Consider the following 17,249-nt stretch of genomic DNA (forward strand, 5'->3'; position numbering starts at 1 on the left):
AGTATCTGGAGGCTTCCAGAATATCAAACAAATCAGTCAAATCCCTCCACCCTTGTACTCTTTTTTTGCAATGGATTCTTATACAATTGGTTAATTTTGTTTCTTCTATTACTTCTAACATTATTTTCAATTAATGCTATCATAACACTTTTCTAAAATTTAAAAATAAAAGCATCCTTACAATATTCACACCCTTTTCAATATCCTTTCGTCAAAGAAAATTCTGATAAACTGTAGATATGCAGCCTGATGTTACTCTAGATTTTCTTTGAGGTAATACCTAATGGTGGTCCCGGAGGTTAAAAAAAAAAAAAAAGAGATAAAAATTTTCACATGTTCACTTATTTCCTTTCTTGTAAACTGGACATAATATTTCATTCTTTTGAAATTTTTCCTCACTCTACACATAAGCAGGATTAAATTATACATAACTTCTTTACCCGTGAAGTGCTGTTGACAGGTTTTTCCAGCTTAAATTTTCCTTTTTTTGAATAGCTCTTTCAAATACTTCATTAAACCATATTTTATTTTAAATTTTTCTTTAACTCTCTCTTTCTCAGATTCTAGCACTTCAAGACTCAATAAATGACTAGAAATCAGTCTGTGCAGAATCTTTAAGCCAGTGAAAACTAACTGATATCCAGTTGATCAACTGATATGATGACATCATCAACAAAAGAATTGTTCCTAGATAGAACAGATATTTTTAATGTCCAAAAAATGAGAATACTGATGGATAACTTAATATTTATACAAAACTGGTTTGGTACAATTTACTACTATAAAATAATTTAAGAGTTTTAACAATAGCCAAATTCAACTTCAATTAAACTTGTTTTCTAAACTTTTAATATTTATTAAATCTTTATCTTAATTGTAAAATTTTGGGGTCGTTATCTCCAAGGGGTGGGATAGTTTTTTGGCGCCAACTTTCTAAAAATTTTGCTAACGTAATTTCAGTTTATATAAGTTCAGTACATACATGCATATTTATCAAACCATTTTTTTTAATTTTCCCCAAATTTCCCCACCAATCACCAAAAAAAGCTATTTTCTCATTTATTGCATATTTTCCCCCTTCACCAAAATAAAAAGACTATCTTTTTATTTATTAGATATTTCATATGTCATATTTCATTGTCATATCAAATTCCTCAAGTCTAGTAACAACAGTCAATTTTTTTATAAGTTTTGCTCCATAGTTTTGGTTTGCAAGTAGAAATATTTTCATATTTGGTAAATTATTTCTCAATCATGGGTATAATTATATTATTATTATTTTTCATTAATGGCTTGCAGTCTACATTTTGTACAGTATGTTTAAAAAATGAAAGAATCAGCATAATTTTAAAGTATACACTAATTTCATGGCATTAAAGTGAGTTAGGTTGTCTTCTATCAGTATGTTTTGATCAGAATAGAAGCAGTGGAGTTGGTAACACAGATTTATTTAAAGCAAGGAAAAAGCCCTCATTTTATTTTTAACATTTTAAGTTATATGAAGAGGGTTGATACAACTGTTGACTAAAATGCCAGCAAATTTAGAATTACATAATGTGTATATCTACATGTCTGTAGCAGCAAATGGATTATGTTAATAATGAACAATACTGTAACTTACATTAAAAACAAAAATCTGAATTAAAAGTTGTCACTGCAAAATAGTAGCTATGAGAAACTTGTCCTCTGTTACCTGCATTTAGGCACACTTGGTTAAGCATATGAACCTTCATGTTATATGAAAATGCTTTAATATGTTCCTTGGATAACTGCTTGGTAGTTGTACTCACATTCTGACTGTATACTTATGCAACATTGCACAAAAACTTTGCAAATTCTTCAAATCAAGACTTTTATCAGCTATCTTCTATTCCTTTCATTTTTATTTTTATTTAGAGCACTTACATTTCTTTCTTACACATTGACAGTTTACAAAATAACATTTTTGTTTTTTCTTCATTAGTTTTTTATGACTACATCTTTTATAATATTTTTTTTGAGATGGATTTTCATGTCCATTCAGGTTTTAAAACTTGAACCGAAAGTAACTGGATGTCCCTTTCAAACACCAACTCCTACTTTCTTTACTTATATATATTCAAAAACTAGGTTAAACTAGGTTATTCTTGAGTACTACATTCTAGAAATTTGTTTTGTTGTGTGTACCCTTCGTAGCTTTTTCTCAAAACTGTATTAATGGTTTTCTATTCCTAAACTTTTCAGGCGATAATAATTTTTCTGGTTGTTCTGCCTTAAAGTTGAAAAATATTCAAAAAAAGACTTGCATAAATTTTCAAATGCCTGAAAACTAATAACAAAAAGACTGACTTTTTCAGGAAACTCTGACAAAAGATTTCATTCTTTTGTTATTTCTGTATTTCACACATAATTTTGAGTTCAATAAGTAAAATTAAACAGGTCTGGGTAAAAAAAGATATAGGTATTTTCCACAAAGCATTTAAGGAAATATTTATTTAAGATGAACATTATATAATAGTAATATAATTGTACAGTCCAAGGTATATAAATATTTAAAATAATGTTCATACCTGTAAAGTGTATTAAATGATTTATCACAGCCATTGTGTTCACAATTAAATGGTTTAATTTTTGTATGCACCCTCACATGAATTTTAAGACTGTATGATGTTAAAAATGCTTTACCACAACTCGGTTCAGTACATTTAAAACGAAATTCACCTAACAACAGCAAAATAATAAAAAGTTATAAATTTCATGTTAATGAAGCATTATTATAAATAAAATTTGACATGTATAAAAAATCTAACAATCATAATTTTTTTTTAACAATTGAGAATAAATGGTTGGCAAAAATATAACATAATGAATATACATATATAGTCAAAGATAATCATGTCTCTAAGACAGACCAACATTTAGTAATAACCATAACTTTTCCTTCTCTTAATAACCATATAACTTTAATTCAAAAATATTGGGTCCAATACAGTCTTTTCTTTAAAGAAACCTATTTTGTGTTTTGTCTAAGCACATCTTCAGCAAATTAATGCCATCACAATCTACATACTAAGGATGTGAAAATATAATAACAAAAAATAGCCCATCACTAGACAAATAAATTTTGTTTTGAAAATTTTTGAATAATAAATTAATGGTATTTAATTATTACAAATTACTAAATTGTGGTTTTAACATAAATTTATAGTTCTTTATTAATAGTTAATTAAGCTTAAAAAACACAACGTCTCCACACATGCATGTGCAGGGCTATTAACTCTTTAATCACTTACTAATACATTCCTAAACTACGAGGGTAAGTCAATTATTATCTGCAATGTAGTTATACATTTTATTGCAATACAAATAGGAAGCTACATCATTTTTCAACATAGTTCCCTTGCATTTCAACGCACTTGGTCCATCGTTGCAGAAGCTTCCTGATGCCCTCATAAAAGAAGGTTTACGGTTGAGCTGCGAGCTAGGAATGCACCACTTTTTTCACTGTTTCATCCGAGGTAAATCGACAGCCCCTTAATGCCTCTTTAAGTGGACCAAACAAGTAGTTCAGGACTATACGGAGGATGAGCCAGTCTTCAAAGTTGAGTTTTTGGAGCGTTTCAGCAGTATATGGACGGGCATTGTTGTGCAACACAACACCTTTCAACAGCAGTCCTTGGCATTTGCTTCAAATTGCAGGCTTCAGCTTGGCAGTAGGCATCTCACTGTAACACACACTGTTTATTGTCATGCCCTTTTCCTCATAATGTTCCAATACTGGGCCTTGTGAGTCCCAAAAAACCGTAAGCATCAGTTTTCCTGCGATGGTTGGGTATTGAACTTTTTTTGCAGGGTGAATTTGGATGTTTCGATTCCATACTATGCCGTTTACTCTCTGGCTCGTAATGATGGATCCATGTTTCGTCACTAGTGATGATTGTGTGTAAGAAGATGTCCCTTCATTACCATAGCGATCCAAATGTTTTTGGCAGACGTCCAAGCGCATTTGTTTATGCAACTGTGCGAGTTGTTTTGGGACCCATCTTCCACAGACTTTATGAAACGCTAGTCTGTTGTGGATGATTTCGTAGGCAGAACCGTGACCAATTGGCAGACGATGTGCCACTTCATCAATAGTTACTCATCTATCTAAAAAAACCATGTCACATCCACACTCAATGTTTTCCTCATTTGTAACTGTAAACGGTCATCCGGCTCCTTCATCATGCATAACACTTGTGCGACCATTTTTGAATTTTTCAATCCATTAGTAGACACTCTGTTACAGCAACACACTGTTACCGTACTGTACCGAAAGTCTTAGATCAATTTCGGCCCCTGATACCTTCTGACCACAAAAAACAGATTACTGAACGTTGCTCTTCTTTGGTGCAAACAGAAAGCGGAGCAGCCATGGTTAACAGCAGGGCAGCGATAATGGAGACATAACAATTAAACCACACATGCGTCATCTACACAACACGATAGTACTACCAACACAAACAAAAATATAACTAAATTGCATATAATAATTGACTTACCCTCGTACAATGCAACATCTAAGATAAGATATTTTATGGCACATTATTTTGATTATTTTTTCATAATTAAGGCATGCATAATTTAAGTTATTAATATTTATTTCAAAGTTACAATATCTCACAATAGGTTATTATCCAAAGTACAGCAATCATGCTGCAATCTAGCTGAATTCCTAGAACATCATTAATAAAACCTGGACAGGACCAAATTTGTATGGTAATAAACACTTCCCCAACTATTCTGGATGAAGAGGTTTAAATATTTACACTATACCACTACGCCTGGAACATCTCAGGAAGAAGAATCATGAGAAAAAAGGGAATGTGACATGAAAAAATAAATAATAGGCTTACAGCCAAAGATATGTTTAATAAATTTATTCTTGCAGGTACAAAGTATACTAATAATAGTAATAGGTGAACATAATGTCAGCAATTACATGTTTATCAAATATATCCATAATCAGACAATAAAGTTTACATTAATAATATTTTTTTATATTAAATATTTTGATGAAAATTAACTATGATGGACAGTAGCAGTAGCAATAGATTTTTAATTAATTTTTTATATCCTGCTAATAGGAAATTCTCCCATAAAAACCAAAAAAAAAGATCCTTAAGAATGCTTCAAAGTTTTGATACTATTAACACTTTTAAATTAAAAATTGATGCTGTTAATTGAACAAGAATAAATTATTTTTCAAAAACTATTTAACAACTCAAAAGTATTACAGATGATCAGGTAAAACCTGAAACAAATTATCTAAGCCTAATGACATTCACACGTTATGCAGAAACCCCTATGCAAAAAATGAAAAGTTGTCAGTTTTTCTTATTTACAAAACATGTTTATACTACAAAATTAAAAAAATAAAACCAGTCACTTAGGTAAATTTTACAATACAGTAGAGTAATAAAAATTTGGGATATTTCAATTTATTTTTGGTATATGTAATATGTTAATAGAATACCAGCATATAAAATAGAGCTTCACACAAAGACAAAAACACAAAATGTTATATATATCTATTATTATTTTAAAATAATGTTATGACATAATTAAATAAATGCAAAACGTGCATATGGCATGTAACAGAATAAATAATAGTGGTAAATAAAAACAAATACATCATGCAGGCTCTTAAGACTTAATTAATATAATACAGCAGATTATATTAAATTCATTTATAAAAAGTTTTGAATTAAAAAATTCTGATTATATATTTAAAAAAGTAAAGTATTTACATTGTACTATCTATACCCATCTATAAACTGACTGACTAGTGTTTACTAATTGTTAACATAAAAGAATTGGAGATAGGGAGGCACATTAATTTTCTGTATCAAAATTTTTATCTGGCTAACAATTAGTCAATAATTATTCTTCTGATTAAAATGGATTTACTCCATTACTCTAGGCTGAAAATACCACTCCAATGCCAGAGTGTTTTAAAATAAATTAAACAAATGTTCACATAATTAGAAACTAAAAAATTATGCCATTACTGTAAACACAGTTTAAGTATATTTTAAACCAAATTTAACAATTAAAAAACTGTATTTTGTTATAAATAAATAAATAAAAAAATTGTAAAATCTGTAAAAATATGATCTTATGCACGACATGTAATATAGATTGATTCAAAAAGCGTTACAGAATACTCTACTTCTAGCAGCAGTTGTGCAAAAGGCCAGTGTTTAACTAATGGTAGCCACAGATACTTCCAATCGTACTAGTTGATACTTAAATTTTAACTGCATTTTTATTACTATTTTACATCTGATTTATTTAGTTACAAAAGTTAACAAATGTATTTTAATAAAAAGAGAAAAGAAAAAGAAAAAATATTGTCCAGTAAATAGTTTCTTTATTTAGTAAAGTTACTCGTAATAAAATCATGTAAAAGGCAGAGCTTAATATGAAATTATATCAGTCAGACTGCAAACTCATGAAGGTTCACTGCTTTTGTTTATACATGCCCTAACTACATATTAATTTTTACAATAATTTACTTTCATACTGCATGATTTCTATTTAAAAACTGTTTGAATTCCAGAATACTTAAGTATGATGTTAGAACAAAAACCTTTTTTCTATATTGAATATACACTACAATTTTATACAAAATGCTCTGTATACTTCAAAGATGTTAATATTTGGATAAAACTTTAATTAAATTTAGAAAAAAGTAGATTTAATGAACCTGTAAAATTAAATTTTTTTTTACCTCAATCCAATTTTGTTGACATTCTTAAAAAACGGGTAAAAAATATCATTGCTTTTTTCTTTCCACACTAGTCATATTTAAATAAGAATGATAAAAACAATTTATGTGATTTATGCAAAAATGAATTTTTCTTTATAATGACAAACTAAGATTCTACAAGTGTCACTGTAAACAAAAATCGTATAAGATTAAAACTAAATTTTAAATTGAGTACATTTTAGTTATAGTAAAAATGAAAATATTTAATTTTTTTTTAATAAAGCAAATATAATAATTATGAATAGATTGATTTTTTTTTTACATTATTAAATTAAAAATATTTATACATGCTTAAGAAATAACAATGTAAAATGGAAATAAATATGGATTAATCAGTTTCTAAATCTATTAAATTGCAAGGATATTGTTATCTACAGTTTTAATATTCTGTACCACATCTTAGCACCATTATTTTTCTACTATATAATTTCTCTCAATCATAATTATTTTTACACATCAGTTTCTCTCATATGCAATTTGAACCAATCTACTAATATTTTAAACAATACTCGGTTTCAAAATGTAAATTAAAAATACAATGAATAGTCATTTATAAAACACATAATTAAAATACCCATCTATAAACTGACTGACTAGTGTTTACTAATTGTTAACATAAAAGAATTGGAGATAGGGAGGCACATTAATTTTCTGTATCAAAATTTTTATCTGGCTAACAATTAGTCAATAATTATTCTTCTGATTAAAATGGATTTACTCCATTACTCTAGGCTGAAAATACCACTCCAATGCCAGAGTGTTTTAAAGTTGATAGTAAAGTAGCCCTCAGGCTGAAGAATACCAAACACAAATTAATGAACATATAAATAAATAAATAATTATAAATATGAGACACATACACTATTATTAGTTAGAGGAAGCAGCAAACAACCAACATTATAATTGAAGATAAGCTGGATACACAACAAAGCACAAGCGTCACTTCTTCTTTTTAACCTGCCGTAAGACACAAATCAACATAACACCATCTATATTACAATTAATTATTAATTTAACTAACACTATAATTTTTTAATAAATATGCAATCAACTCTATTGATATGATACACATTAGATAAATGCACTTGAAACTTTCTTTATCCAGTACAAGATAAAAAAAAAAAATCCCTTGGAGGAGGTAGATTTCACTGGCACTAAGTAGGAGATAAAAAAGATTTCCACCTAAAAGTTAAGAAAAACTTTAAATTTAATCACTACAACAATGGTTGCATGTGAAAAAAGTTTCATATGTTTAGCATATGACAAGCCCCATCTTACAATTACAGCAACATTTTGATCATTCCTTGTCGTAAGGGTTGGTCATATCTAAAGTTGTTTCAGAAAAACGTTATAGGTAATGTGATATATGATTTTTTTTTTGTCTTTGAAACCCCATTTTTTCCACCCCCTGGGCCAATGGTTGGTAATATCACAAAATTTTACTAAGATATGTTTTAGGCCCTTATCCAAAGAATAGTAGGAACGAATTCGATATTTTACTTAATAAGAAAGTTAGTGATATTTTGTTTTTTTCGAAAAAGCTACCCTATTTCCACCTTCAATTTTGGTCCAATTTTGGCCGTTAACGAACTCTACTGAGATTTTGGGTCGAGTTATTTTTAAGGAACTATTTAAAAGTGATTGGCGCAAAATTACGGCAGTTATCATGTCCACAAGAAAGTGAAATATATATATATATAAATGTATAAAATTTTGAACTGACTGTGGTTTTTGGGGTCTGGGGGATGTGAAAAGCAAAGATATGTCAAAATTTTCCAGAAATCAAATCATGGTACCCACTACAATAGGTAGCTTTCTTTTGAAATCTACCAAACAGAATGATATTTTTTCACAATCAGACATTTTAATTAGTTTGATCTACTTCTGCTGTTCTGTCCCATACTTAGGTTTTTTAGCTTCAATTTATCTATTAAACTCTTTTGAATAGTTTCGCATATATTCTTACTTTTATCTTGCCTTACTTTTTACTCAGTAAACTTTCATTCATTTTTTAAATCACAAATCCTAAATTAGAACTTCTCTTTTTCCTGTTTAGTTTCCGGGAATTACCGTTCAGGAATTACTTCAGAGGATGATATGTATGAGTGTAGTCTTGCACAGTCTCAGGTTCACCATTTCTGAGATGTGTGGTTAATTGAAACCCAACCACCAAAGAATGCTGGTATCCACGATCTAGTATTCAAATCCATATAAAACTACGTGCCTTTACTAGGACTTGAACGCTGGAATTCTTGACTTCCACATCAGTTGATTTGGGAAGATGCATTCACCACTAGACCAACCCGATGGGTTAAATCAGAAATCCTAGAAGACTTCATATATATCTACTAATGAAAAATATTTTCTTTTAAGAATCTGTTAGAAGGGTTCTATTTTATTCAGACCATTAAAACTAATTAATTCTATTTCCAAGATCTTAACCATGCTCCTAATCCCTAATTAATAAAAAATATTTGTTACCACAACATAGTAATTAAACATGGACAATAGGAAGACCAGGAGGGAGAGTGGTTGAAAACTGGGTTGAATGGTTCAAAATTAAGAGATTTTAGGAAAAAAATGTTCTTGTTTTTTAGATAAATATAGTACAGTAATTAATTAGTAAATATAATTACATCCAGGTTTTTGTTAATTTGGTTATAAAAGGAACTGTAAATAGCAAAAAATGTAGGAGAGACAAAGAGCAGAATATACCAAACAGATAAATGAGGATGTAGGATATAATAAAACCATAATGTAAAAAGATTACCACAAAATAGAAGGAATAGTAAATAGCATCAAACTAATAAAACAATAAAAAGTAAAAATTAGCATTGTAGACTAATGATGTAGATTTTATTGAAGACTACAATTAATGGTAGTTTTGAGTTATTCTCACTACTCTTATTTCCTCATTTGCAGTTTCTAAAATAAATATACTCTGGTTAAAAGTCAATATTCTCTGCATGCAGATTTGGATTTTGTTATAGGTTGAAAATTTGGGTTTGTAGCCGATTGAAATCAGATAGTATGATTAATATTCACTTTTTTTTCATTTCATATTTGTATCTGAATTGAGAAACGTACACAAAAACAAAAAAGAGTTCACATGCTTCAATGTTGTTGGAAAAATAAAAAGGATATTGTTGCCATTTGTGACGGAATTCCATATTTAATTTTCTAATTCTCCATTACCAATCCACCAACATTTCCATAAGCTAAATATAATATCTGAAAATACTGCAGACAACACAGATACTTCATGATCATGTAGACCTAGAACTAAATGTATTTTGGATAACAAACAACTTGTTGCAGAGATATTGGTCAAGAGCCTCAAAATATCACCCAGAAAGGCTTAAATTTTAATGGAAATAGCAGAACAAGTTTGTGGAAGATTCTACAGGAATTGGAGTTTAAAAGTTGCGCCTTCATGTGATTTATACTAATGATTTTAACAGAAAAGTGGGATTTTGTGAAGAATTTATTTGTTGAGAAGCAGATCATTTCTCTCATGACAGTCTGATGAAGTACACTTCAAACCAACTGACCTAGAAAACCTTCATGTAATTCTAGACAAGGATCATAAAAAAAGGAGTGTTAGAACCTTACTTCATCAACAAAAGTGTAACAGCCGACTCATACCTTGAGATGTTACATGACATTCTTTCCAAGCAATTAAACAACCCTGAGTTTGATACTGGCACCTCCTCACATTGTATTTCAAGTCAATTACCTCTATCTAAATAAATTTTTTTATGAATGGATATAATACCAAGGAAGAACTGAATGTTCACCACATTTATGTGATCTTTTTTTGTACTAGGTAATTGTTGTCAAGATGTTTATTTTAAATAAAATGATCAGAACTCCTCAAGTTGTTCATTGAAAACTGTTAATTTTACAAATCAAGACAGAAGTTTTATTGGAATAAAGTGAGTAATTCAACAACAGTTAAACATTGCCACAAAATCATAAGGGCAGAAGTACACTACGAACATGTCCTTTTGTTTATTAATCATGTTATAATTAAAAACATTATTTTATTTAATATATGGGGAAACTGACTTATATACCTCATAAATATAACTGAAATACTAATTTTAAAAGGAGCCTCCAACCACATTTGAATAGATACTAACTGGCAAACAGAAGAACGTGCCTTTGATTTGCAATGGTACTTGACATTTTTTTTATCCATTTTATTTAGAGTTTCAAACATAGATATACAAATTTATTTTAATGAAGAAGATAAAATAAATAAATATACAATTGAAGATGATAATGAATAAGGCTTTCAATCATGTTTCATTGGATTTTAACTATACAATCATGTACTGCATGTTTTTGAAAATGAGAAAATCCAACTTTTTAGAGAGTATCTATTATATCCATATGCATTTTTGTTTATATCACAAGAGAAGTAAAAAAATTATTATAATTAAATAGTTTCTTCCCTATAACATCCTCTTCTTATGAAGAGAATTTCCAGGATTCGCCATTCTCTTCAAATAGTAATAAGTAGTAAATGTTAGAATAAGTAGTTCTTTTAAAATAGTTGCAAAATTGGTCATTAAAATAAATTCAAAAAATAGCAAAAACAAAATTTTTTAAGAATACCTCATTTTATTGCATAAATTAATGACTGCATCAATAGTGTGCAATAATTAATTAGATTTTACTATCATGTGAGTATGTTTTATCAACTTATCAAATCAAGAGTTGACTGAATACATAAATAAAAAACACAAAATATATTAATTAGTAATAGCAGTAAGATATGTTAATAACAATAACAAAAACATTTTTAATAAGGTATGCTAAGCTACATTTATACTAGAACACTTTTATATATATATATATATTATACAAAATCACTAATAAAATAGATATACATATATATTTTATTCAAATGAATCTGTATTATAACAAACCACCACAATGCACATATTTCATGATGTATTACAGTACCACATTTTAATGAAAATTTAGTATCATATTTGTTCACCTCATCAAATATGCACCACTTTTCACTGCTAACAGTTATTAATGCTATTTCTGTATTTTTTTCTTTTATATATTTAACATTTATTACTAAGTATGAGATAATCCAGAAAGTACACTGCATCTAACCCTAGAGGAACTTATTTGTTGGCTGTGTTAATTATTCTAAGGCATTATTAGCAAACATATTATGTCATATGGTTAACTAAATCAATTTCCTTTCCCACAGTAATTGGTTTATGATTCAGATTGTGTGATAAATTAAACACAATACAATTTAAAAAACCACACTGGAAATAAACTTTCAAAATGCATGTTCACGTAATCTAATAATAACAAAACAGGGCCTTCCTACCAAACTAGTTGGAGTTCAGGATAGGTCAATTAGATTCATAATTCAGCATCTTACTTTTTTTTTTTTATAATGTCACTGAACCTATATAGACATAGGTGAATTCTAAGTATTAGTAACGTTCTTCCACAATACGACAGTGATAACTTTATATGCCTCTAATGAGGTCTCAGCAATTATACAAAGGTCAAGTGGAAATAAGAATATCAAACCTCTAACAAAATTCTGAGGTTCTCCTAAACGCTTCAGAGACACAAAGCCAAATACCTTCTAAAGAATTTGGAACTTTTCCTTCACATCCAATAGCTAGGCTTTTTTCTACCATCTCTCTACTGCAGAATCTTCCATTTAATCAATGACATACTGTCCCAAGCATAAAAAATAAATCCTCAGTTTTCACTTAACAGATACCCACAAATAATACATAAATATCCTCTTTCAATCTTACTACAACTTTTAGATTTTTCTTTGTCATAAAGGGTTTTTTTCTTTGTAACATTGTCTGGGTATTCTCTGTATTGGAATGGGAAAAAAGAGGTTGTAATAACAGACAATACAAGGCATCTTCAATCTGCTGCAGAAAATGTGAAATGGACAATGATGGTCTGGCAAACGAATATTTATTTCATTTATATCTAAGTTTGCTACTTCATTAGATATTATGTGGTATTAAAAAAATATATATTTGATGGTCCTGGGCAGTATAGGGAGTAGTTGTCCAACAGAAAATAATTATCAGTATTGATACTTAATTATGCTCTCATTAATATTGATTTTATTTAGAGGTGAACTTCTTAAAAAGTGTTTTTTTTTTTGGAGAAATTTCATTGTACATGAGGTTTGATCAAAAAATATGCGGAATTTTAGTTTTTTCCAAAAATCTTTATTTTGTCACCTTCAAAGTATTCCTTTTCAGATAAAATAACATTTGTGCCAACACTTTTTCCAATTTTTGAAGCACCTCTGGAACACAATTTCTGATACAGCATTTCACTCCTTCAGCAATTCTGTCTTTATCTCTTCAAAGTTCACAAAACATTGTCTTTCATGGTTTTTAAGTTTGGGAATTAAGAAGTCACAGGTGTTCATGTACAGTGAATAAGGAGACTGAAGGAACATAACAGTGTTGCTTTTGATCAAAAACTTCACTAAGTGTGAGGAGGTGCACATTATTGTGGTGCAATTGCCAAGAATTGTATTGCCATAAAACCAGTGTTTTCTTCAGATTGCTTCATGCAAGTAGCATAGAAGTTCCAAGCAGAGATCCTTATTGTCTTTCCGACAGTGATTCGGCAATTTTTCATAATCATTTTCTTCACTTTTTCGACTTCATCAGTTATTGATGTGCTGGGATGTGCAGGACAATCATCACCTTCAACGTCTTCAAGAGCCTCTAGGAAACATTTGAACCACTTGTAAACGTTTGTTTTATTCATAGAAGAATCACCAACATTCAATATTTCCAACACGGTGCTGCACTTAATTCCATTCTTAAAGCATAACTGCAATTTCTTTGTTACATTTTTTCCACAAGTTAAAAATCGCTGACCATACCAAAACACGTGTAACCTTATTCACAGCCCACAATAAACTAAGCATCCAATATGGCTACCAATGTAAACATACATTAGGGACAAGTGTAACAACACAAAAAAAAAAATTGTGACTATTGGACTTATACAACCTCTCTCTTTTTCTGTTTAGCCTCCGGAACCACTGTAAGGTATTAGTTCAGAGGATGAGTGAGGATCATATGCATTAATGTAAATAAAGTGTGGTCTTGTACAGTCTCAGGTCGACCATTCCTGAAATGTGTGGTTAGTTGAAACCCAACCACCAAAGGACACCGGTATCTGTGTATAGTATTCAAAACCATGTAAAAGTAAATGCCTTTACTAGGATTTGAACCTTAGAATTCTCAACTTTGAGATCAGCTGATTTGCAATGACGAGTTTAACCACTAGACCACCCAGTGGGTTGGACTTATAAAGCTTGGGAAATTAAATATTTTGTGCATTTTTTTATCAAACTTTGTACACCACAAATCAAATTACATGAAACTATCGATATATTGATAGTGTAACACTGTGTTGCGATTTCATTAATGCAAATCTTTCATTACACAGTAATTTCTGAATGGGAAAACAAACTGATCTAATGTGATACAAAATTCTTTATTCTGTCACCAGCAAAGTAGTAGTAGAAGAAAAGGTACAAGCCAAACCTATATTGACTGATTTATGATGATTTTATTCAATCAGTACATGTTCAGTATGTTTTATACTTACCCTGAATAACTAATTATAAGGAAATTATAATATACAGCATCAATCCTTAATCAGATAAATTATTTTAGATGGGCTATATTTACTAGTGATTATATCAAACAGTATATATGTATTTTTTTCTGTTTAGTCTCTAGAACCACCATAAGGTATTACTTCAGAGGATGTATGAGGATGATATATGTGAATGTAAATGACGTGTAGTCTTGTACAGTCTCAGGTCGACCATCCCTGAGATATGTGGTTAACTCAAACCCAATCACCAAAGAACAGCAGTATCCATGATCTAGTATTCAAATCCACATAAAAGTAACAGCCTTTACTAGGATTTGAACCTTAGAACACTTGACTTCAAAATCAGCTGATTTGCAATGATGAGTTCACCACTAGACCAACCAGGTGGGTACAGTAAATACTTGTATAATAACTTTATAAATGTGATCTAATTACATTAGAATAAATCACATAAACCCACACAGTTAATCTCTTTTAATTATTTTAGAGCCTAAAATATAAAGTAGCACATTAAGCGCAAGCTAAAGTAAATAAAACAATTTATTACTGCAAACGTTAATAAAAAAAAAAAAAGTTAAACCTTTATGAGTTTTCATATGTGTGCGTAAATTCCCAACTGTACTATACGTTCGCGTACAACCATCATAATCACATTGATATCTTTTAACCTGAGTTTGATGTGTGGCTGGATCAGTCGCTTCTATTGTAATAGTTGCATGTGATGGAAACTCAGGCATATCACCATCCTCTCCAACTTGTATTCGCATCTGAATTTCATCATTGCTAATTATGTGATGTATATATCTATAAATTAAAATACATAGTTTTTTTTAATAAATTATTTATTTAGTTATATTAATATGTTTTGTTATTTCATAAATTACAAAGTTATTTAAATTATTTATTCTGAAATTAAAATGAAGATGTTGTGGTGGCAATGTCAACCTCCGCACTGGATTCACTGCAGCAAAACAGAATTTCCATCATGAAGGACACTGGCAATAATAGCTGTAGTAAAAAACTAAATAAAACACTGATTTGTTTTTCAATGCAGAAAAACTCTGTTGTCCTGTGCTATTAATCTACTCTTATTATTATTTATCCTTCATACTTATTTCCATAAAAAAAGCTTGTAGCAGTACATCGGTACATTGGTAAAACGGTGTTTGAGGTCTAAATAATAATTAGCCAGCAACTAATAATTTAGCATAATTTTAATTTTCATCATTATTTAGCATCGATAAATTAATTGGGGGCATATTGACTAACTCTATACCAGCATAAACTGAATTTTTTTACCCAATTCTGGTAATATATGTGGCACATGTCACATGATTTGGCTTCTTTCATGTAATCTGAATTATTGCACTAATTTAGAACAAAGGAGAGTAAAATGAGAGATACTTACAAATTATAGAAATATAAAATTTGTATATTTAAAATTTTATTAAATAACAACTGCACTTGAATTAATATGCAAATATTACACAACAAATAGATCAAACAAAGGGTGGGTAGTTATGGTAGTAAGAAAGTATAACTTTGTTGTTTTGGTTTGTTAGCTATTAATCAGTTATTAACTATGATAATGGCTTGTAAACATATAAAAACAATTCTTTTATTATTAAAGGATTTCTTCACATCAATATGTAAAATAGTGTATGTAAAATAGTGTAATTCTAATAACAATGAGCATTTGGGTAAAAGATATAAGTACATAACATAAGTGTATAAATGATAAAAAAAAAAAAAATAATGTGTGTAAATGAAAAAAAAAAGTATTTTTCATGTCCATACAAGTTTATACTGATTTTCTACTTGAAGTTCTTTATCACAAAAAATTAATTATTTTTTTTTAAAAATACAGCGTCCAATTATTAAAAAAAAAATTATTTAAAAATAAAAACCAAACAAAAACTAGATTTATTAAATGCATGTAAAATACAATTTCTCTGACTATAATTTAAAACATAGTCTAGTGTCTTGTATGCCCTTAGGTAAATATAGACATGGAAGTTATAAATGTGCCTCTCGGTTATCATAAAGTAGATATCTTTCTTTGAAAATTTAACTATTTAAACTTGAATAAAACTTATTTTTATAACAAATTACTTCATTCATATTCTATCCCATATCTATAGGTGAAAGTTCCAAGTTCCTTAATATATATAATTCAATTTCCATTTTTTAATTACTTTAAAGCAACTTCATGTGCAATAAGTGCCATTCAACAAAACCAGTTTTATAGACCCAAAATAAATAAATTACTCACCCCTTATTTTCATTATTGGCATCAATTTTGGCAACATAACTGGTTGTAGCTTGAGGAGTATTTTCATTACATATCTTTGGAGTATAAACAGGACACTGATCAAACGCTGTATCAAAATTTAATATATCAAAACAAGTTTCTTGACAGTTACTCCCTTTGTTTTCATATGGAAAATCACATGAAGAAATAAAAATATCTTGTAGGTTGGTTTCATTAAAGTTACTATCTAAAAACTGTTCATCCATGACTTGACTACAGTCTAAAAAATCACCGACTAAGTACTTTTAAAATCATTTCAAAAATAAAATTCCTTCAACACCATAATTGAAACTTGATATCGAACAGCTGATTTCCCAAACGTTTGAAAAATGTTACTGCTTCTGACTGAACAAATTGGAAAAAAGTTATCTTTTATATTCTGTACTTTTGTAGTTATCTTTACGTGATGTATTTCAACTTAAATTGATAATTTACTAATTGTAATAAATTTTAAGCAATCACTTAATAGTACGATTAATTCTGAATACATTT

The 17,249-nt window shown here is 29.1% G+C and overlaps 1 protein-coding gene across 1 annotated transcript in view; it reads right to left on the bottom strand.

Moving 5' to 3' along the window:
- Window positions 1-17,090, bottom strand: part of LOC142331138 (uncharacterized) — a 28,125-nt gene extending 11,035 nt beyond the window's left edge. Inside the window, exons 1-3 of the mRNA XM_075376835.1 lie at window positions 16,719-17,090; window positions 15,027-15,250; window positions 2,550-2,700 (exon numbers count right to left, since the gene is read on the bottom strand). Coding sequence (XP_075232950.1) covers window positions 2,550-2,700; window positions 15,027-15,250; window positions 16,719-16,963 — 620 coding nt within the window. The 5' untranslated portion in view covers window positions 16,964-17,090. The remainder of the gene's footprint in view (window positions 1-2,549; window positions 2,701-15,026; window positions 15,251-16,718) is intronic.
- Between the last annotated feature and the right edge of the window lie 159 nt (window positions 17,091-17,249).

This window comes from Lycorma delicatula, chromosome 10 (genome assembly GCF_047948215.1).
Source record: "Lycorma delicatula isolate Av1 chromosome 10, ASM4794821v1, whole genome shotgun sequence".
Lineage (NCBI taxonomy): Eukaryota > Metazoa > Arthropoda > Insecta > Hemiptera > Fulgoridae > Lycorma > Lycorma delicatula.